A 19,939-nucleotide genomic window follows, 5' to 3' on the forward strand; every position below is an offset into this window, starting at 1 on the left:
CATGGTTGACCAGCTTTGGATGTGGATTCTGGGGCCGAGTTTGATTGTGACAAGCTTTCCCCAACGATGGGATCAACCGAAGAACGACCCGTTGAACGTGCTGGACGGGATCATCGAAGATATCAATTCCAAGACCCGCGAGCCCGTGCGCTCCATTTACGATCTGGCCATTATCATCACCAACCGCTGCTCAGGAGTGTTTGATCGACACCGAATGGGCGATGACGAATACCAGTTCCTCGACATGTTCGAATCGTCCATCGGTATAGCGACGGACCGCGAGAGCCTGCTCTTCCAACAATTCAACCGGGCCTCAGCGCAGGCGTCGGATTGGCTCAAAAACCACCGGAAGCTCAGCCGATTTGCGCGGCGGAAAGAAAAGAACGTGGCCAAGAATTTAAACAAAGAGGAGAAAAAGAAGCAAAAGAACGATGATGAACTAGATGACGAGCCGCTGTTTGTCGATAACTTGCTCGATATCGGCCAGGAAACAGATCTCCTTGCCGAAGCGAAGGATATACGCGACGAGCTCAACATGATCCGGATGGTACTCCAGCACCAGCAACACGTCCTTGTTGACTTCCAGGAAGTGGTGTGCGAGATATACCTCAGCCATGGATTCGCGCAGCGGGATATCAAGAAGCGGTTCGGAGAGCAGCAGCGGACAATCGATATGCACTTGAAGGATATCGACCGTATGGACAAGCAGGCTGAGCGCATCTACTCATCCATCACCGACCTTCTCGACTTAAAGCAGAAGCACGCCAACGCGTTCGAGGCCCGGTTCGCTCGCGATCAGGCGGCTGGGACGACGCGGCAGGGCAAGATTCTCATGGTTTTCACGATTGTGACCATTGTGTTCCTCCCACTCTCATTCATAACATCAGTTTTCACCATCAACATGCCTGAGTTTGAAAATAATTTGACGCTCGGGTACGTGGCCAAATACACCTTTGGAGTCGGCTTTGGGATCTCGATTCCACTGGTGCTGCTGGCTTTGGTGCTCGACGACATCGGAGATATTTTCCAGGAAGGACTGCGGCGGGCTCGAGGGTGGATTCGAAAAAGTCAACATAGAAAAGATCAATTGGTGCTGGAGAGGATGAGAACACAGCGCTCCAACCGAGAGAGGACGCTGCTGCCGACGAGGGAGACCGAGAGGAAGTTCGATTTGGACTTGGAGCTGGACCAGAAAACTGTATAGATTTATGCGCGTGTATAGACATAATGACTAATGACATAATGACTGCCGAGGTTCTCCGCACCCAAAGCCCCCAACCTTGTTCATGGTCTCTCAGTATCTCAAGGTTCATTCTCGTTGATTCCTCGTTAATTCGATAATTCCGCAAAATGAAGTACCCTGAGATCGCCGAACGTAAACAGGCCCAGCTGTGGGAGCGCATTCCCCAGGAATGGCGCCTTTCTCCCTCTCTTGTTCCTGCGGGGATGCACTCCCCCGCGGAGTCTGTTGCTAACGTCCAGTACGACCGGGTCAATGTGATGGACGTTCCTCGGTCGTGCGGTCTGTTATCCGCTAGACAGATTGAAATTACAGAAAACTGGGACATCAAAGGTTTACTCGGTCAAATCCACAGCCAAAAACTCACAGCAAAGGAAGTCATCGAAGCGTTCTGCAAGGTATTCCGCTCAAGTCCATTGCATGTACCGAGGCTAACAAGAGATAGAGAGCTGCCATTGCTCACCAACTCACCCGATGCCTGACCGAACCGCTCTTTGAATCTGCTCTTCTGCGAGCACAAGAGCTAGACGACCACCTCCGTCGCACCGGCACACCCATCGGCCCTCTACACGGTCTGCCTGTCTCGGTCAAGGACTCTTTCAACATCCGCGGCGTCGACGCCAGCGTCGGCATCGCCGCTCTCGCCCTGCGCCCATGCGAGGTAGACGCCCCCCTGGTCTCCCTCCTTAAATCCTTAGGTGCGATCATCATCACCAAAACCAACGTGCCCCAAACCATGGGGGCTCTTGACTCAGCAAACCACCTCTTCGGCCGCACCCTCAACCCACGCAATCGCCAGCTCACAGTCGGCGGCTCCACCGGCGGCGAAGGCGCCCTCCTCGCCCTCCGCGGCTCCATGGTCGGCTTCGGTACAGACATCGGCGGCTCCATCCGCATCCCAGCCATGTGCAACGGCCTCTACGGTTTCAAACCAAGCAACGGCCGCGTTCCATACGGCGGCCAAACAGACGGTCAGCCCAAATCTAAAGGCCGAATCTCAATCCAAGCCGTCGCCGGACCCCTCGCTCACTCCGTCGCCGACATTGACGCCGTAATGGCCCACCTCATCCCTAGGGCCCAGTGGTTCGGCGAGGACTGCATCCCAGGCGCATGGCCGTCCCCGCTCTCATCCTTCGGCAGGAACAGCAATAGACCGATAACAATCGGTGTCCTTCCATCAGACGGGCTAGTCGAGCCACTGCCTCCGGTAACAAAGGTCCTCAACGAAGTCGCCAACGCCCTCCGCCGTACCCCAGGCGTCAACGTTGTCGAAATCCCGGTCCCCAAGGCTCTCTCGAAATGCCAAGCCATCGCCGGCCGTCTCATGGGCGTCGACGGCGGCGTCAACATGATGGACCTCCTCGAGAGCACAGGCGAGTCACTAATCCCGTGGCTCCAGACGCGCATGAAGCGCGGGAAACCGATTCTTCTCTCACAGCTCGCTGAGCTCCAAGCGGGCCGGGGTGCTATTGAACTCGAGCTACGTAAAAAGTTGTGGATGCAGGGGGGAAGTGGGAACGAGCAGACGATCGATGCGATCATTCACCCCGTTGCGCCGCACCCAGTCCCCCAGCTGGATCGGTATAATGCTGTCGGGTATACGTCTAGCTTTGTGCTTCTGGATTACCCGGCTGGATCACTTCCTGTTCGGAATTTCGGGGAGGGGGATCTGGAGAGGGGAGTCGAGATGGGTGAGAAGGTGATTGGGAGTTGGGATAAGGCCAATAGGGAGCTTTGTATGTGTCTTTCCTTTGTGGAATTGCTTTGGAATTGTTTTACTTGTTTTACTGACGTGTTACAGGGAACGAAAAAACGGTTGACCGGACGGTTTATCTAAATTCACCGCTGAGTGTCCAGGTTGTGACGCCGAAGCAGCATGACTATGAGCTCTTCCAGGCGATGGAGCTGATTGATCGAGCTATCAAGACGGATCGGTCCAAGCTGTAGAGACAATATTGAATGACACTATAGTCCTTCTAGATAGGCGCATTTACAAAATACATAAAAAGAGGTACTCTACATCACATTCTCCCCTTTAGGTGGGCCCCTCCATCCGTCGTAATAACACTGCCGTTCAAATGACTGGCTGCGCGACTTGCCAAAAACACCACAAGCCCAGCAATATCCTCCGGCTTGCCCAGGCGCTTATTCGGACTGGACTCTTCTAGATCCTTCATCCCTCCCTGGATCTCAATCAGCCCATTCGCCATCTTACTCGGATACAGGCCCGGCGCAATCGCATTGCAAAGGACATGGCGCGGCCCAAGCTCAACAGCCAGATTCCTCGTCATATGAAGCACAGCGGCCTTGGACGCACTGTAGCTAAACGACGCATTATTCCCTAGACTCCCCAGTGTAATCCCAGCCACGGAGCCCGTGATAATCACCCGCCCCGGCTCATCGCGACTCGCCTTCGCCGCAAGCAGCGGGAAGAATTTCTGGATTGTGAAGAAGACACTCTTGACATTGAGGTCGAGGACCTTGTCGAACCCGGACTCGGGGAACTTCTCGAATTGCTCGCCCCATGTTGCGCCGGCGTTCGCGAAGAGGATGTCGACGTGGTCTGTTGTTTTGGCGACCTCGGCGACCAGTCTCTCGACTTCGGAGACTTTGGACGAGTCTGCGGGGACGGAGATGGCTTTTGCGCCTGCGCGGAGATTGGGCAGCGCGTTGAGGGCTGCGACTGCTTCGTCGCACGCGGCGGCTTTGCGCGAGGTGATGTAGACTTTGGAGCACCCTGCTTGGAGAAATCTTTAGGAAAGTGTTAGTTGTTAGTCTTTGGGTACTTTGGTGGCAGGTGGACGGACCCGCTTGCGGCGTAGAGACCGAGGCCGCGAGAGCCGCCAGTTACGACGGCGACTTTGCCCTCGAGGGAGAAGATGGAGGGAAAGTTTTGGAGCTGAACTTGTTCTGCGGCGGACATTTTGTTCATGTACAGAGTAGAATGGGGTGTTGGAAAGGAAGAGGATGGGCACAGCGCAGTTATAGTGGAGATTTATAGAGAGTTGCCGGAACCGAGGTTCGGTTCCCCGCAGCCGTCAGTATGAATATCGAGGATGAGCCTAGGTGCATATATACATTCCTATGTGAATGGGACCTTGAATAGAACAGTCAAGAGAACAATAAAGAGAACACAATTGGGTCAGACCAGGAACGTTTTTGTAATGACTTCGAGTCTCATAAGGAAAGCACGAGGCAGGAAAGACAATACGGGCTGACGGCCGGCTGCTGTTTTGTTCCTACAACCATGCGTTATTTATTTCTAATATAATTAGTTCTTCTTATATTTACATCTCATGGATCTTATATACTACTGCGCACTGTGCTCTGCGCCTCTGCGCCAGCGCGACGTGCGGGTTGGCACCAGACAGCCCGGGGACCTGGCACGACGACGGAAACGAGTGGACGCAGAGCGTGAAGCCAGACTGCGCTCTGCAATATTGTCCGATAAAATGGGACAGCATGTTCCTGGAATTCGCGGATTTGACCCTGGGATTTTAGAAGACGGCTGGGCATGGCTGGAAGACTTCGTCTGCCTGGGACGGAACGACAGCCTCCCAGGCCCTGAGAGGTATGTATCCAAGGGGACTTTGCATCGAGATTTGCACTTATGAGCTGACTGAAATAGAGCGTATCTGAGTGGTAGAGCTCGATGTGTACGAAGCCAAATCCCCGGCATCCTGCTTGCCAACAAGGGGAGCGACAAAAACTTCCCAGAGTACGGACAAGTGCTCTTATACGGGTATATATGCATTCTTGGCTGCTTATGAGCCCGCCATCTGACTGAACTGCAGTTACCGGAATATACATTTTTATCCTCATTACGAAGTTGCCTTTCCTCTGCACCGGTGCTGTTTGAAGATCTTGACAAAGGTCATCGCTCACAGAGTGGGCAATGCCCAACCCCTCGACAAGGATGTCCTGTATCATATTTTCACTGATCTTACCTACGAAAGCTACTTGCGTGTTAACTATGGGTATATGATGCCCCCTTGGAGACAGTGGATGTGCACTGGAGGAACCGAGCATCTGGTCACCCAACCGCTTCGTCTTTTCCGCTTGCGCCAGCATTTGCCGCGCGAATCTTTGCGTTCGGTCGACAGTACCGGGTTCCAAAAGCTCCAGTGGTGGAACAGAAGGGACGTATTCTCTAGGCTGCCTTACGATATTCTTGACCGAATCTTGCTATATCTTCCGGGTGACTCAATAATCGCCCTCCTCCATGTCTCGATCTCATTCAATACCGCTACGCGACACAATTCTTTCTGGAAGAAGCTGATCCATCGAAGCATGCCCTGGTTCTGGGAGATGGAGCACCAACCCTTGTCTCTAAGCCCGGGAGGATCGGAAATTGACTTCAAGCACCTTTACCTTTGGCTGAACAGAGAGTTGTCCGTGCCGTATGGCTTGCGAGGTTCATGAGATGTCTTGCCAACCGGATGCGCATATGGAATACGTGTGATGAGATTTGCGAGTTCTATCTTAATTTTAGCAGTCCAGACGTACCTGTATGCGCCACCGACGAGCAGGCAGATGCCATCAAGAAACACAGCAAAGCCTCGCACGTGTCACTTGTTCTGTACCCATCTCCCCAAGACAATATTGTGGACACAACCCAGTGGATTCGTTGCTGGGGTGAAATATATCAGCTGCCCTCTTTATGTGAGGTATTCTTCACGAAGCGCCCTGACAGGTATCTCGTTGGACTTGGAATCACGTTTAACGGAGTAAGGCGAACCTTTGGATACGTGGATCCTGCCATACAGGACTGTGAGCCGTTTTGCATTAGCTGCGGGGATTGGATCATTGGATTTGTGGCGTATATGGACGAATTTGATATACTGGGTGAACAACCCAAGACATGCATCATAGGGCTCAGAGTACGCTTCTAGTGGTGACTATTAAGAGGAAAAAGCTGACGGTGTCAGGTATGCCTCAGATCTGGGCGTGAGTACGGTGGAAACCAAACTGCCACTCTACAAAGACCGTTTCTGGTGTCTGAGGGCCATGAATTGGTTGGCCTTGCTGGGCAGGTCAAGGTACGCCGGCATATTTGAAGAGAAAAAAGACCGGCTAACATCTATAGAATGAGGCTATTGCACGATTCGGCATCCTTGAGTGTCAACGTCCAAGTAGGTGCGTTTGTCCGCGCATAGATAATTTGCTTACCTGGTAAATAAAGGCCATTATTCCATTCCTCAGAGCAAAAGGTCTCCTGTGAAGAGTTACCCGCCAATTCCTCTTCTCTGGTTTTCATACGAGACCTGCCCTATCCGCGGCCGTCGAAGACCATACAAGGGCCATCGGGCGTCTTACTGGCTCTATCCCTCACTTCGTGTCCTCCCTCTTCCCCGAACCAAAACCGACGGAACCGAACAGTTCGACAGTGATCTGATCCCGTATAGAACAGTCATCTTCATGGGAAGGGAAAAGCCACGCGAAGTATTGGGATGTGTAAGCGCAAACATAGCGCCTTCACGCAATATAACAGGAATTGTAGTCTGTTTTGTTAGGCATAACGACCCGACAAGAGTAGCTGAATTTCGCGCGAGGCTTGGTCCTGGATACCAGAATTTTGAGATTGATGGTGTTGCAGGGGAGCGCATCACTGAAGTGCGCATTTCCAACGTGTATTCACAGCGGGCAGTACGGGTGCGTCTTCCACCACTTACCGTTAGATATTTAGTCTGACTCAAAACAGCTCAAGACGAATTTCGGCAGGGAGTTCTGTTTTGGAAAGGGATGCGGCCAGGAATGGACCGTTCAGCGTGCCCCTAGAGGCGAAGTTATAGCGGGACTGGCAATGGCTTTTGGATTACCGATCTGGGATGAAACCCAGCAAACATACGTGAGTCTACACTGCCCTGCCCTATATAATGAATATTGTCTAACGTTACTGTATCAGACCCGCAGCGGGTTGACTTCGGCGACAGCCCTAACTGTGCAGGCCAAAGGCTGGGGCCGCATCATCAACAGGAAATATTGAAATGCTAGTAGATATGACTACATTAGCTTAGCAGTCAAGGTAGATAAACATTTAATCGTCTTAACAGCCTACATCAAAGCTCAAAGCTTAAGCCCAGCAACATTGCCCTCCACCCCATTCTTATACCTGTCCTCGGCAGTCTTCCAGTTAATCACCTTCCACACTCCCTCCACATACCCAGCCTTGTTATTCAAGTACTGCAAGTAATAAGCATGCTCCCACATATCAATCCCAAACACCGGCACAGCCCCCGTAACCGGATCCTGGTCCTTGGTCGTCACAATATCCAACTTGCCCTTCCCCCCAGGCCCATCCGCAACAAGCCACCCCCAACCAGACCCCTGAATACCCAACAACGTCGCATTAAACGCCTTCACAAACGCCTCCACAGAGCCAAACTGCGCCTCGATCGCGCCCTTGAGCGCGGGAGCATTCTTCGCAATATCCGTCTCCGCCGAGCTGTAGGGCGCCAGGTTCTCCCAGAAAAGGGAGTGGTTGATGTGGCCGCCGCCGTTGAATTTGATTTTCTGCTGCAGGGCGATCTGGGCGGCGATGTTGGCTGAGGTTTGGGCGCTGGACTGCGAGGCGAGCGCGGCGTTGAGGTTTGTGATGTAGGTTTGGTGGTGTTTTTGGTGGTGGAGGGTCATTATTTGGGATGAGATGATGGGTTCGAGGGCCTGTTTGTCATATTAGTATGTGTTTGGTTATTGATGGATGGATGGATGGATGGATTGGTGGAGACGTACATCGTAGGCGTAGGGGAGAGCGGGGAGAGTGTATTTCTGTTCAGCCATTTTGGATTTGGTATGGGTTTATCGAATTGGAAAGTAGATATAAGCAAGAGAAATAAGATGTAGTAGGATGATGAGGGAAAGAAAGAGTAAGTAGCGGGGTACCTAGTAGGCCGGGTAGGGCTTCTTATACCCCCCCGGAGCACTGCCAGACAGCGGGGTTAAATGAGGACCCTGCTGAGCAGATATGAGCACATTACACAATCAACACGGCCAGACCAGCCAGCCAAATCAATCAAACCGAATCACATCATTTCAAGTTTTAAACCCAGCTAACCAAAGTTAACTACCTAGAATCCTACCCGAGTAACCAAATAACTACCGATCCGAAACTCCATGCAGCCAAACCAAACAAACCAACTTTGCAAAGTAATACTATCAAGTAAATTAATCATACCCAACAATCCCATTCCCCATCTGGAGTACCTCGCCGCCCTCCCCCCTCGCTACGACCGTGACCTTCCTCCCGACAATCCCCTGCTCCGAAACACCGAGGTCGAGTCTCTGCGGGAGACTGAACTCCATCTCTTCAGTCTTCTTCTCCAAAGACGACGACGAAGACGAAGACGAAGGACGCAGCTGGAACGCATAAAGAGGCGCAATCTGACCTAGGGCAAGACCGGGGGCGGAGATTGTTAGGTCACCATGGCGTCTACACACACACACCAAGTAAGTATTTATATTAGGTGGGTTCCGCTTTCAACAATCAAAGAAGCTGGAGTGAAAGGGGACATAACGTACTCAATCCGAAGATCAATACCGTTACAAGAGCGGAATGAATCCATCGTCGAGGCGTCTTTACTCCGGAAGACGGCTTTCGTTGTGTCCAGGTCTGACTCGCGGAAGAAGAGGGAGTATGATTCCTGTGCAGGGAGTGGTTGCGGTTCTGGAGAGGATGATGGAGATGATGGAGATGGAGATGATGACAGTGATGAGGATGGTGAGGGAGATGGCGAGGGCGAGGGGAACATGATGGCGATTCTGTGGCCGGAGCTTGGTCGGGGGATGCCGCACATCTTGAAGTGAATTGAAGTGAAGTAAGTGTATAGTTTAGATATGGTGATTGAGGTCTTGATATTGAATTGAGATGTGAGATTGATTGTATTTTGTTAGGACTACAGACTGGACGGCTCATATATGTTTCTCTTGGATCCATCTACTGTACAGATGAGAGAATTATCAGTCACCAAGGTACATTCCTGTCTTCAGTTATTGTCTTCAAGGTGCTCAAATCTGCTCAATATGTATCAGCGCTAGGCTAGACCTGGTTAGTCCGATGGACCTTGGTGGATCGAATAGTCACATGACCAGCCACCCAGACGTGTAATTAACAGTCACTAATTAACATTGGTAGAACTATGATATAATACAGCTTGGAATAATTGTTGACCGTGTACCATGCCCATCAGCTTACTTGGGTGTGTACACCTTGAAAGGATGCGCCTCGGTGTTGAACACAAACGTGTTCCCGCTGCCCTTCTGGATCTGCCACTCGTCCTCTGTTGCAGTTAGTAAAGTACGTTCAGCTAAACAGGAGACAACGTACCGGGAGCAAAAGCCAGATAGGTATACTTCAGCACCTCTGCGAACATGAAGCTCTCTTGGTTGTCGTCTTGGCCGCCTCCATTCTCCGCGTTGACATCCTTGAGACCGGCGAACCCGGACTCAGTGCGGCAGTACTTGTTGATGTTGACAAAGGCGTTCCACACCCATTCGCGGTACTGCGACATGTCAGTAATCTATCCTACAGACTAGCCATTGCTATGCTTACCGTCTCGTCACCGGTGATACGCCAGGCGTAGTAGAAGCTCTCAATCACCTCCGGGCGCAGAATATACCCTGAACCGGTGATGTAGAAGCCTGCCCGCTCGAACAGCTCCGTCTGGCTCTCAGGAACAGAGCTGGGCTCCCAGCTGAACACCTCAGGGCCAATTCCGGTGAGCGTCGAGTTGTAAGTCTCGTGACAAGAAGTGACCAGATCAAGACCAAAGTCAATAAAGTCCTGCTGGTCCAATATAGTTCCACCGAGGAGGAAGCTACCGCCGTCAAAGCAAGTCAGGTGCTCGCTGACTAACTTGAACTTCTGGTCCTTGGTGTAGGAGGAGAGGAAGGTTAGGTCCTTGCGGGTAGATGGGTGCGAAGCCAGATTCTCGATGGTTGACTTGGCAGCGTCCACCCAGCGGTCTTTGTACAGAACAAAGCGCTCAGGGTCATACAGGTACATCTTGATCAGATACTCATAGTAAGAGTCAGCACCACCGTTCCAGCTGACTACCCCGTCGGCGAACTTTCCGTCCTTGATGTTGATGTTGCTTCCAACCAAACCCGGGAATGGCTCGTATTCTGCGGGTTCCGGGTGGAGGAGGTAGTCCTGGGCCTTCTGGCTCAGGAGCGCATACTCGTCGTTTCCAGTCAAGTCCGACAGGCGGGTCCACTCGAGCACCAGGGTGCCAGTCACGGCCAGCCCGTTGGTCTTGGCGCCGTCATTACCCTTGGAGGTAATGTTGATGTTGTTGTACGGAACACCGGAGGGGGTGTCGAACGCGAACTTGAGGGTATCGGCAAGTGTCTGAGACTTCTCAAGAAGCACGTCCACCTTTTCCGCATCCACCAAACCTTTGGCAGGCCCGTTGAGCAAATCATATCCGGACAGCATGCCGGCGAGGTAGCGAATGGTGGTCTCGAACAAGCTCACAATCGAGTCGGTTTTCGTGTAATCGACTTCAGCGATGTGATCAATAATCTGGTTGACGATGGTTGCGTTGCGCATGATGATGGCAGTGGACAGGGCATCGACGGCAGACGCGCCCCAGCCGTTTCGGGAGTCTCCGAAGCCATTGGAGATGGGTCCCAATGGGTACCTAAGCACACACCAGAAGAATATAGAATATCTAGCACTCAAGACTACGGATTGTCGCAAAGAGCATGCTCGGCAACATAAATTGTCTATTTCGCAATTCCATAAAGTTCGGAGCCTTTCATGGAAGGGCGTGTGCACGATCAATGACTGCATTTCGCTAGCAGAGTTCTTCCAGGTCAATGCCCATCGCCTAGAAGAACTCGAGCTGAGCTTCAGTTCCCAGGTTTACGTGAGTCTCCGCGAGTGGGGAGATCTTCAGAAGGATTATACTGTTGCCAAAAACGCATTCGCATATAAGATCCTACAGTTGGACCAGGGCCAGACGGAACCCATCTTTCACAATTTGAAGGAGCTGTCCCTTGGCAATGCCGACTTCAGGCACGCTTTAACTGAGACGGCGTACGCGTTCCAGCTGCATCGGCTCCGAGCATTGAAGCTCCGTGAAAGTACAGCAACCGTGGAATTGCTGAGTACTATCGCGGCTATCACGAGCAGCGTGGAGCTGGTTTCACTCGACATAGAGCTTAACTCAACTACCAACCAGGACAACGAAGCATTCCAGCGGTTTTTTGAACTTTCATTACCCAACCTTGAAGATGTGTATATACACGTGGACGCCTCGGATGACGAGGCAACCAGTTTGCACTGGAGGTCTGTTTTCGCCCATGGACGGCAAATCAACCGTTTGGTCTACAGTCGGCGTCATAGAGTTCAAGGTAACACTGTGAGCGAGTCGCCAAGGACACCATTTAGCACAACTGAGGCATTGGATGGAGACATTCTGGCACTACCGAGCGTCGTAAATCTCAAGAGCGTTGCGATATGCGACGACTTAGCAACACTGGTGAGTATTTTTGTTTAGTCGGTGGATATAAAAGCTTCTAACTTCTATCGACATAGGCCGCGAGACTGTCCAGGACACCGGCGCTTAAGTGGGAGATATTGAACATTCGCTCGATCTCCACATATGAATATTATTCCACCCTTCGCGACTACCAGCCAAGCTTCGAAATTATAAACCATCTGGTCGCAAGCTTTTCCGCTCTCTTTCCAGGCCTTACTTTCAATATCAGCAGATACTTGCGCCGCTTCAGCCCCAGGGATTTCGGGGATCTCTTCGGATTTGCGTGCTGGGCTTTTGGGCCGTCCGGCCTACCAAAACTGGATCTTTTGGTCTATAGAGAGGTTCAAGATCTCTCGGAGCCTTCATTTGACTACATCTGTTTATGCCGCAACACAAATGCGTTCGCGGGATGCGTTCCGTTTCGAGTGCTAGAGATCGATGAAAGTGCTGACAGCGACGTAGTGTTACAGAAGGTCAAAGCCAATGCTGAGTTCTTGGAGACGATGCCGTCTCCTCCGTGGGATCCTATGCATTGACAATCCAAGGTAGGAAGGAGCCGGCTAGGTCATGTTCATTGCGCCTGCCCTGTGGATTCGGGAATATACACGTGTATATATCAGGAAGGAGCGACGTTTCTTAAACGGGGAGGAACGACGGAGTGAGTATATCATGCAATGGAGCTTGATAGAGAGATAAATTTATTTCATCTAAGCTGGGACAATAAGCAGAATATAATTGCCATCCAATCCTTCTAGCCATTATTTCATCTCACCAATCGTAGTCATAGCATTGCGTCCGTAGATCATCATCATAAACATAAACAAATCATCAAGCTCATCAAAAGAAAAGAAGATCAAAGTAAAAGAGAAGTTGAGCTATTACTCCACAACTGCCGGCATCTCACCTAAGTAATGATCTACTTAGGTAAACACCTCAAACCACATAATGCGGTCTCCGGCTCGAGGAGCTGTGCCTCCGACCATGACCATGACTGCTATGCCCCCTGCGACTCCCATGGCTGTGGCTCCGCCTCCGCGAATGCGTCTCCTTAACCACAACCCCACGGTCCGGATTCCGGTGATAGATCCAAAGCGCAATAATCGCCGTCCAGAAGAAGAACAGCACTTCCATGATCCCGATCGCAAAACAAGCCTTCAGCATGCGACATGACTTATTCAGGTCGTCCGCGAGCGGGTTGTTCATTTGCCGACCAGGGAATCCAAATGGGCCGAGCGCGTTGTAGACGCTGCCGCCGTCCCAGTCGCCGCAGTCGGCGTTTGCGATGAAGCGGAGTTGGTATACGCCTGCGATGAAGGCACCGAAGAAGAGGAGGTCGACGAAGGAGACGAACGAGGCGGAGCGCTTGGTAGTCGCGTGCCGGATGAGGGTGTCGATGCACCAGAAGACGGCGATTACGGAGACGATGAAGAGAACGAGAATGAAAGGGGGTGTTATCATGTTGGCTTTTAGGTAGCCGTCGACGAAGTAGGCCTGTGTTATCGGTTAGTGTCTGGTCTAGTCTGTCTTTAGGGCCCCAAGGCTGAGGGGGAGGGAACGCACCATCATTCCGATGATTGGAATGAGGAAGGTTATCTCCGTGAGGCGATTGAAAATGAAGAAGATGCTTCCGATCATGTTGGCGGTTCGCGCCTACAGTGTAGACTGTATAAAGTAGATAGGGCTATAGAATGCGGGACCGGGAAAGGGAATGTTGATGGAGATAAGCTTAAGTGTGGAATTGCAATCGCGCTTCAGGAATGCGATGAATGCGAATGTGAAGCGAGAGAAAGAGATAAAGGAATGTCACTGGAATGCGATCGATATCTTGTGAGTCTCGATTCAAAAAGACTGGAGTGTCTCTTGTCGATCTAGACGATCAGCAATGCGACGGGATGTGATCTGTCAAAGCCCAACACACGCGCAGCCGCACGGGGAACGAGAATCAGATCACAAACAGAATCAGGTTTAAAACGATGCAGGGGAAAAGGCCGATGGAAATAAGTAAGAAAAAAAAAAAGATGGACCCGAGCTGCGAGATGAGGTTATGGGCGGGCTGAAAGCGAGGGAGGCTGGGCGAGTCAGAGTCGCTGCGGGGGTGGCTGGGAGGGACATCGATACTACCACCGGCAACGTGCGTCTGCGCAACATTCATGCTGGAGCTGACACGCTTCCAGACTGTTCGCTCTAATTAGCCAAGTGCTCTAGTGACGCCGTAATGCTGTCTGGCCCCGAAGTCTGTGGGTAATGTCGATTCACACGGTGATCCTTGTTTATATTTGGCCAGCCCTAAATATTCCGCTCTATAGTACAACGGAACGCCAGGATGACATTGATCTCCCAACGCCTTGCCTGGCGCATAAAGTAACTTCAATATAATCCTACAAGCTAAACTCAGTCCTTTACCATCCACCTTTACCGCCAAACCCGGATGAGTCTTCAATCTTCTTTCCCATACCCCGCGTCGGCTTCGATTGGGCGGCTTCGTGCTTGCGCAGTTCTTCCGGCACCCGGGAGATGGGCGATTTGATGAGCATCTGCTTGAGATCATACCTGGAAAGGTTAGCATATTCGTAAGTTGAGACAGAAAGCAAGGGAGCCATACATGACGTCGGTGTCCTCATTACCCAAGAATGTAATAGCCACACCACTCTTTCCGGCACGACCGGTACGACCGATACGATGGGTGTAGCTTTCAATCGAGGTAGCCATGTTGAAATTAACAACGAGACTGACGTCTGGCACATCGATACCACGACCAGCCAGATCCGTAGCGACCAGAACGTCCGTGGACCCGTTACGCACCGAAGCCAGGGCGGCTTCACGCTGGTCCTGCGTCTTACTTCCGTGCAGTGTGACGGAGGAGAAGCCCCATTGCTTGATTTCGCGGGCAATGGCGTCACAGTTTCGCTTGATGTTGACGAAGACGATAATGGGTGGCCGGAAATCGCCTGATGAGAGAATATCGCCGAGGCGCTTCTTGCGCTTGTCTTCTCCGGCGATCATCTCAACACGCTGCTCAACGGTGTCCACAGCTTCACCGACACCACCGATTGTGACAATCGCTGGCCGTCGGAGGTACTTTCGCGCAATACGCTCTACGGCAGTAGGCATAGTAGCTGTATACATCATCGTCTGGCGATAACGGTCTTTTGATCCAATGTGTTGGCTCATTGCGGCAGAATTTTCTGCTTCTTCTGAATCGGGCTTCTCGTTGGTAACTGGGAGTGCGTCGAGAATCTTGTTGACCGGTTCTTCAAATCCAAGATCGATCATGCGATCGGCTTCATCCATAATCACGTAGCAGCACTGGCTAAGCACCAACATACGACGCTCAATACAGTCCACCAGACGACCCGGTGTGGCAATGATGATCTCTGCACCATTTCGCAGACTGAATGCCTGTTCCTCAAGTGAGTGACCACCAACAATACTGACGACGTTGAATCCAAGCGGTTGCGTGAACTTCTTCGCTTCAATCTCAATCTGCTGGGCCAATTCACGAGTCGGTGCAAGAACTATCGCATATGGGCCGTCGTTCTTCCGCCACTCGAACTCGTCTATCCGCGGCAATTCCGCAATATAGACTAGAAGAGGGAGCAAGAAGGCCGCGGTCTTACCGGAACCAGTCACGGCAACACCGATGAGATCGCGCGACTGCAGGGCGATAGGGATAGCAGCTCTCTGAATAGGCGTCGGCTCCTTGTACCCAACACGGTCAACAAGGTCCATAAGTCGCTTCGGCAGGTTGGATTCATCCCATGACCGCATAGGGTTCGGCACGGTTCCACCCTTGGTAGCAATGTTGAAATCTTCCTTGAAGATACGCCAGTCTCGCTCGCGCATATGCTCCAGTTTCTTTTCGCTCCAGTGCTTGTCCAGTTGGTTCCGCGTGCTGTCTTCCCGTCGTCTCCGCTCCATCTCAAGAATCTCTCTTGCCCGAATACTGCCCGCTTCGCGATCACGGTCCTCCAACGCCCGAGCATACTTCTGCGCAACCGAATCCGCCACGTCGTCTCCAAAACCAGCCAGACGCCCGCGTCCGAAGAAATTGGCCTCGTGTCGGTGCTGATACAGCGGGTTATAATCGCCACTGGTATCCTCCTCTGCATTCCACTCGAAATTGAATTTCCTGTCCGTCGTCCGCTTCCGCTTCTTCTTTGCTGAGAAATTTGACGTTTGGTCTGCACCCATATACCTCTGTTTAACGAGAGCCGCCTGCGCGGCAGCCTCATCCTCATCATTAAACTGATTACCGGTCTTCCGATCTGCCTTCGAAGCACCCGATTCGTTTCTCGAACGCGCCGCCGCTGGTCCGGTCGGGGCCCGGTCGTCGCCGTTCCTCATCGCGCGGGGACCAGTAGGAATTGACCTAGCATCTCCATTCGGTGTCTCGGAGCCCGTAGATGGAGTATCCAAATCCATTCCATTATCCAGCCCGTTAGATGTTCCGTTTGATTTGTTGTTCACCCGTCGCTGCGCGTCGACTTCTTTTGCACGCTTCTCCAAAGCAAGTCGTTCGCGTTCCGCCTTAGACACGAATTTCGGCTACAGCAACACACGTACAGTTAGCGACCGAGCTCCTCTTCAAATAATACTCCGTTTAGCCACGTAAATGATGGTGCAGGGAGAGAAAGAACGTACCTTAGCTGCGGCCGCATCCGCCTCTCTCTTCTTTCGGACTAGCTCTTCAACACTCAACGGCGTTGGCGCCGGACGCTTCGCGCCCCATCCCACTTTCTTCTTTTTTACTTGCGGTTCGGGAGGGGGAGGTGGGAGGTCTTCGGGCGGAGGTGGAGGCGCAGATACATCTGGTGGTGGCGGAGGAGCACCGGACTCTGGAGGTGGAGGAGGAGCGCCGGCATCTTCAGGAGGTGGAGGGGGAAAGGCAGATGACGATTCTGTTGAGGCGCCCATATCTTTCCTGCGTGTGTCCAAGGATGTGAACAGGGAAACCAAAGGCCTGTTAATGAAAGAACTCAAGGCCTCCATCGGGGCAAAAAGAAAGGCGGAAGGGCATCAATTTATACGGGTGGCAAAGGGGCCAGGAGCGCAATCACGTGATCATTAGATTTCTACATTCAAAACTCACTCAACCGACGAGATAGATCGTGAGGAGCCTGCTACTTAGTTATAAGAATACAATGGAGACAGTGTCCAAACCCACAATATCCACCCAATCCAATCACACGTTGTCTCGTTTTCTGAGCAGCATAAGACAGACCTGAACCGCCCTGCTCGAGCATGAAAATCGCTGGAAGGTGGTGAATAGTGAATAGTTCAAAAAAGAAAACGTAACGTAAGCTGAAAGAAAACAGTGGTGTTCTACACAGGGTCGAAGACAAACCAAAGACCTCAGATGGGAACAGATCCGCTCATGCTATTGAGTCGGTAATAGGTGGGGTATAGCTGCTATGTCTGGTGGGATCTGGGACGTCGTATCAAGCCTGGGCGTTCGGGAAGCCGCCGTTAACAGGACTCTGTTGCTGGTAGTAGTTGTATGGGTTGGCTTGCGGTACAGCAACGACTGGTGCAACGGGAGCGACGGGGACGACGGGAGCGGCAGGGGTCATTGGAGTAGCGTCCTGAGGTAGGGCCTGAGGTGTTGGCTCTGTGCCTCCAGTTTTCGCCTTGCAGACAGATGCAGGACCATGAACTTCCCTGTCAAGTGTCATGTATTCCTTTGCGGCATCCTGGGTGCCGCGTTCAAGCAGGTACACCATATAGATCTGGACAAGCTCCTTGGCAACGTCTGTCGAGAGTGCGCTCTTCGACCGGATATCCTCAACCACTTGCTTTATCCGCCCATACTGAGCTTCCTCTGTTGCGGCGCTTGTGGGTTGATCCAACTCAAATGCGAGGTAACTCTTCCAGAACGGTTGGCTGCCCCAGTAGAATTGCTGGTTGGACTGGAAAACTTGGCGGGCCTCCTCGGCCGAACCCTTTATCTTCCACAGTAACCGAGCCCATTCGGCCACAAGGGCGGCCTTGGTGCTCAGCTCGGTTTGTGGAGAATCCAATTGAGTCTTGTACACTTCGATGGCAGAATCAAGCCCGCCATGACGACGGCATACGTTGGCCAGCGAAACAATTGTTTCGACGTGGTTGGGGATGTTGATGAGAATAGCTTCATGGATTTCCTTGGCCACACTCACTCGCCCAGACATCTCTTCAAAGTAGGCATACTGTAGGCGGGTTGCTGGGTTGGCGATTGGAACATATAAATAGCTTGCGCGCTGATAGATGTTGCGCACTTCCTCTTCCTTCCCAGGCTGAGCAGACATCCATCTAGCATATCGCTGCCAGAATTCGTCGTAATGAGCGCACGTCACAAGGCATCTTTCATACAAGAACTGTGTTCGCGGGTAAGAACCTTCGGCCTCTTCAAAGTCGAGGTATTTTCTCCAGTTGGCCAGCTGGCCTTCGTCGAGTTCAGTGACGTGGAAGTATGGGCGCTTGATTTCCGATTCATACGTCCAGCGTTTCGTAGTCTCGGTCTGTGTCTTGGAGAAAATTTCAAGATGATGGCTGTCGACACGAAGGCGCAAGTCGCGCTCGACTTCGGCATCAGCCTTTGCACCGGGCGGAACCTGTCCTGCGGCGGCGTCTAGTTCAGCTCGGAACTGTGACAAGAGATCATGAGGCGCCAGCTCCGCTAGAGGACGCGTTTGCGCAAGCTGTCTGTAGCGCTCAAAGTAGCGAGCATACTGGTGCATCGGAATTTCAATGACACGGCCTAGGATCCCGAAAATTTTGTCAAAGGCCTCGACTCGTTCCTCGTACTCAATGTATTTGTCCCAGAACGGGTGCGACAGGAAATCTAACCCGACACAGTTCGCTCCTCGGTCAAAGAGTCTGTAACGAATGACTGTTAGCGATGTTCCGAGCGGGCCAAACCGGCAAAGGAAAGAAGGGGAGTGGGAGGGAAGAGAGAGCGAAATGACAAGGATGGCAAACATGAGCATTTGAAATTTTTCAGTGCGTGCGAGCCCAAACAATTTAACGACTAGGATGATCAGCTTGTGGACAGGCTGCTTTCCCTGCTCTGCCTCGAGCGCAGAATAAGTACCATCGAACAGTTTCGTGGGCCATGGTGTCGGTGCAAGGAAAATGGTGCTGGAGTTCAAATCACAGTTCTTTTCTTTACTACGGGGAAGGGAAACAGCCTGAAAACGCCATGGGTGAGAAGTAAACTCCAGCTGAGTTTGGGAAAGGCGACGTCTCACCCATTTTGAGGGAGCTGCTGTCAACGGGCTTTGCGTCATGCGCATTTTGCCCCTTCATGGTCACGTCGGTGCTGTATCGGTAGTGGTTACGGGAAGGAAAAGGAAACCAGCTCTAGTCTACTTACTCTCTGATGATGTCTGTGTCGTGGGATGTCTCCGCTTTGAAGGTACAGTAGTTGGTCCATAGATCGACGGAGGAAGAAATGCTTGCAATGCCTCGCTCGTACACCTAGAATAAACTGTCAGCAAAGTTCCCAGTCGAGCGGGATCACTCCTGTAATGAAAAGCATACCATATCCGCTGCCTCTGTTCCAGTAATAGAGAATTCCAGGTCGGCATATTTCTTCCAGTATCCAAACAATAACGGGAATTTGGCGAGGAACCGGTCGTAGACGTTGCGCACTGTAGTAATCGCCTGCGGGTTGGAATTTCGGTTTACGCCTCCCTCCAGAGCCTCTGCAGCACGAACGAGCCGTTCCCAGTTCTCGAAGTTATCTGGATCATCGAGCTAGAGGTGAATCTTAGTTAGCCTCCAAGCAGGCACAAACAGAATAGGTGGCCGTCGCATCGTACCAACTCAGCTTCTAGCTTCTTGATCTCTGCGTTCTCCTCCTCTGAGCCCCCAAAGTTGTAATCCGCCATGTTCTTCAAGACTGCAGAGTACAAGCACCGTTTGCGAAACAGCCGCCTGCGGGAACGAAATACCGTAAGGTTTGTAAGAAGAAAAAAGAATTGATAGAATCCAAGATACCCGTAGACAGTCAGTCGGGGAAGTGAATGGAAGCAGAATGTCCTGGACGAAGTAGTGAACAGAAACAATGAAGCTCCGAGATCAAATCGAATCCCCAGCCACGAGAACCGAACTGGAATCGCGCCGCCCTTTTTTTCTTCCGCCCCCCAATCCGGTTTAGCGCCGATTCTGCAATTTCTCAACTCCAAAAGATAATCGTCCATCCACCCATACAGCGCCAACGATATTATTCTCCGCCGTACAG

General features: G+C 51.9%; 9 protein-coding genes across 9 annotated transcripts; 3 read left to right on the forward strand and 6 right to left on the reverse strand.

Annotated features, from left to right (window-relative positions):
• The first annotated feature begins 1,302 nt into the window (after positions 1 to 1,302).
• Positions 1,303 to 3,286, forward strand: ASPSYDRAFT_674213 (putative general amidase). Its single transcript, XM_040850402.1, has 2 exons — positions 1,303 to 1,638; positions 1,686 to 3,286. Exons 1-2 carry the CDS (start codon positions 1,351 to 1,353, stop codon positions 3,075 to 3,077), a joined length of 1,680 nt encoding a protein of 559 aa, XP_040706704.1. The 5' UTR covers positions 1,303 to 1,350; the 3' UTR covers positions 3,078 to 3,286.
• Positions 3,262 to 4,163, reverse strand: ASPSYDRAFT_55645 (oxidoreductase, short-chain dehydrogenase/reductase family; the record flags this gene model as incomplete). Its single annotated transcript, XM_040849069.1, has 2 exons — positions 3,262 to 3,991; positions 4,048 to 4,163. 2 exons carry the CDS (start codon positions 4,161 to 4,163, stop codon positions 3,262 to 3,264), a joined length of 846 nt encoding a protein of 281 aa, XP_040706705.1.
• Positions 4,164 to 4,516: 353 nt separating this feature from the next.
• Positions 4,517 to 7,439, forward strand: ASPSYDRAFT_1168594 (F-box protein). The gene is made up of 9 exons (XM_040840211.1): positions 4,517 to 4,811; positions 4,869 to 4,982; positions 5,035 to 5,640; positions 5,733 to 6,120; positions 6,169 to 6,279; positions 6,327 to 6,372; positions 6,423 to 6,892; positions 6,942 to 7,088; positions 7,146 to 7,439. The coding sequence occupies exons 1-9, from the start codon at positions 4,537 to 4,539 to the stop codon at positions 7,224 to 7,226; spliced, it is 2,238 nt and encodes a 745-aa protein (XP_040706706.1). The 5' UTR covers positions 4,517 to 4,536; the 3' UTR covers positions 7,227 to 7,439.
• ASPSYDRAFT_41613 (superoxide dismutase) lies at positions 7,161 to 7,997 on the reverse strand. Its single transcript, XM_040846311.1, has 2 exons — positions 7,973 to 7,997; positions 7,161 to 7,903 (listed from the first exon to the last, which is right to left on the reverse strand). The coding sequence occupies exon 2, from the start codon at positions 7,871 to 7,873 to the stop codon at positions 7,307 to 7,309; it is 567 nt and encodes a 188-aa protein (XP_040706707.1). The 5' UTR covers positions 7,874 to 7,903; positions 7,973 to 7,997; the 3' UTR covers positions 7,161 to 7,306.
• Positions 7,998 to 8,404: 407 nt separating this feature from the next.
• ASPSYDRAFT_86552 (uncharacterized protein) lies at positions 8,405 to 9,033 on the reverse strand (the record flags this gene model as incomplete). Its single annotated transcript, XM_040851681.1, has 2 exons — positions 8,405 to 8,669; positions 8,759 to 9,033. 2 exons carry the CDS (start codon positions 9,031 to 9,033, stop codon positions 8,405 to 8,407), a joined length of 540 nt encoding a protein of 179 aa, XP_040706708.1.
• A 267-nt stretch (positions 9,034 to 9,300) lies between these two features.
• On the reverse strand, positions 9,301 to 11,121 carry ASPSYDRAFT_674804 (glycoside hydrolase family 47 protein). The gene is made up of 3 exons (XM_040850403.1): positions 9,789 to 11,121; positions 9,564 to 9,738; positions 9,301 to 9,516 (listed from the first exon to the last, which is right to left on the reverse strand). The coding sequence occupies exons 1-3, from the start codon at positions 11,028 to 11,030 to the stop codon at positions 9,428 to 9,430; spliced, it is 1,506 nt and encodes a 501-aa protein (XP_040706709.1). The 5' UTR covers positions 11,031 to 11,121; the 3' UTR covers positions 9,301 to 9,427.
• A 421-nt stretch (positions 11,122 to 11,542) lies between these two features.
• Positions 11,543 to 12,257, forward strand: ASPSYDRAFT_28518 (uncharacterized protein; the record flags this gene model as incomplete). The annotated part of the gene is made up of 3 exons (XM_040844528.1): positions 11,543 to 11,601; positions 11,631 to 11,721; positions 11,778 to 12,257. The coding sequence occupies 3 exons, from the start codon at positions 11,543 to 11,545 to the stop codon at positions 12,255 to 12,257; spliced, it is 630 nt and encodes a 209-aa protein (XP_040706710.1).
• A 397-nt stretch (positions 12,258 to 12,654) lies between these two features.
• ASPSYDRAFT_144993 (uncharacterized protein) lies at positions 12,655 to 13,356 on the reverse strand (the record flags this gene model as incomplete). Its single annotated transcript, XM_040841490.1, has 2 exons — positions 12,655 to 13,212; positions 13,282 to 13,356. The coding sequence occupies 2 exons, from the start codon at positions 13,354 to 13,356 to the stop codon at positions 12,655 to 12,657; spliced, it is 633 nt and encodes a 210-aa protein (XP_040706711.1).
• A 764-nt stretch (positions 13,357 to 14,120) lies between these two features.
• ASPSYDRAFT_55650 (uncharacterized protein) lies at positions 14,121 to 19,586 on the reverse strand (the record flags this gene model as incomplete). The annotated part of the gene is made up of 7 exons (XM_040849070.1): positions 14,121 to 14,271; positions 14,324 to 16,266; positions 16,363 to 16,619; positions 17,198 to 18,573; positions 19,070 to 19,173; positions 19,237 to 19,452; positions 19,518 to 19,586. 7 exons carry the CDS (start codon positions 19,584 to 19,586, stop codon positions 14,121 to 14,123), a joined length of 4,116 nt encoding a protein of 1,371 aa, XP_040706712.1.
• Between the last annotated feature and the right edge of the window lie 353 nt (positions 19,587 to 19,939).

Source organism: Aspergillus sydowii, assembly GCF_001890705.1.
Source record: "Aspergillus sydowii CBS 593.65 unplaced genomic scaffold ASPSYscaffold_2, whole genome shotgun sequence".
Taxonomy (NCBI): domain Eukaryota; kingdom Fungi; phylum Ascomycota; class Eurotiomycetes; order Eurotiales; family Aspergillaceae; genus Aspergillus; species Aspergillus sydowii.

Bases quoted from the DNA above. Each gene is read 5' to 3' on its own strand.
- ASPSYDRAFT_41613 (XM_040846311.1), bottom strand. From the start codon at position 7,873: ATGACCCTCCACCACCAAAAACACCACCAAACCTACATCACAAACCTC.
- ASPSYDRAFT_1168594 (XM_040840211.1), top strand. From the start codon at position 4,537: ATGGATCTTATATACTACTGCGCACTGTGCTCTGCGCCTCTGCGCCAG. The intron at 4,983-5,034 runs GTATATATGCAT...ACTGAACTGCAG, and splicing joins GGACAAGTGCTCTTATACGG to TTACCGGAATATACATTTTT. The intron at 7,089-7,145 runs GTGAGTCTACAC...TTACTGTATCAG, and splicing joins ATGAAACCCAGCAAACATAC to ACCCGCAGCGGGTTGACTTC.
- ASPSYDRAFT_674804 (XM_040850403.1), bottom strand. From the start codon at position 11,030: ATGCAGTCATTGATCGTGCACACGCCCTTCCATGAAAGGCTCCGAACT. The intron at 9,739-9,788 runs GTAAGCATAGCA...GACATGTCGCAG, and splicing joins GTATCACCGGTGACGAGACG to TACCGCGAATGGGTGTGGAA. The intron at 9,517-9,563 runs GTACGTTGTCTC...TAACTGCAACAG, and splicing joins CTATCTGGCTTTTGCTCCCG to AGGACGAGTGGCAGATCCAG.
- ASPSYDRAFT_674213 (XM_040850402.1), top strand. From the start codon at position 1,351: ATGAAGTACCCTGAGATCGCCGAACGTAAACAGGCCCAGCTGTGGGAG. The intron at 1,639-1,685 runs GTATTCCGCTCA...AACAAGAGATAG, and splicing joins TCATCGAAGCGTTCTGCAAG to AGAGCTGCCATTGCTCACCA.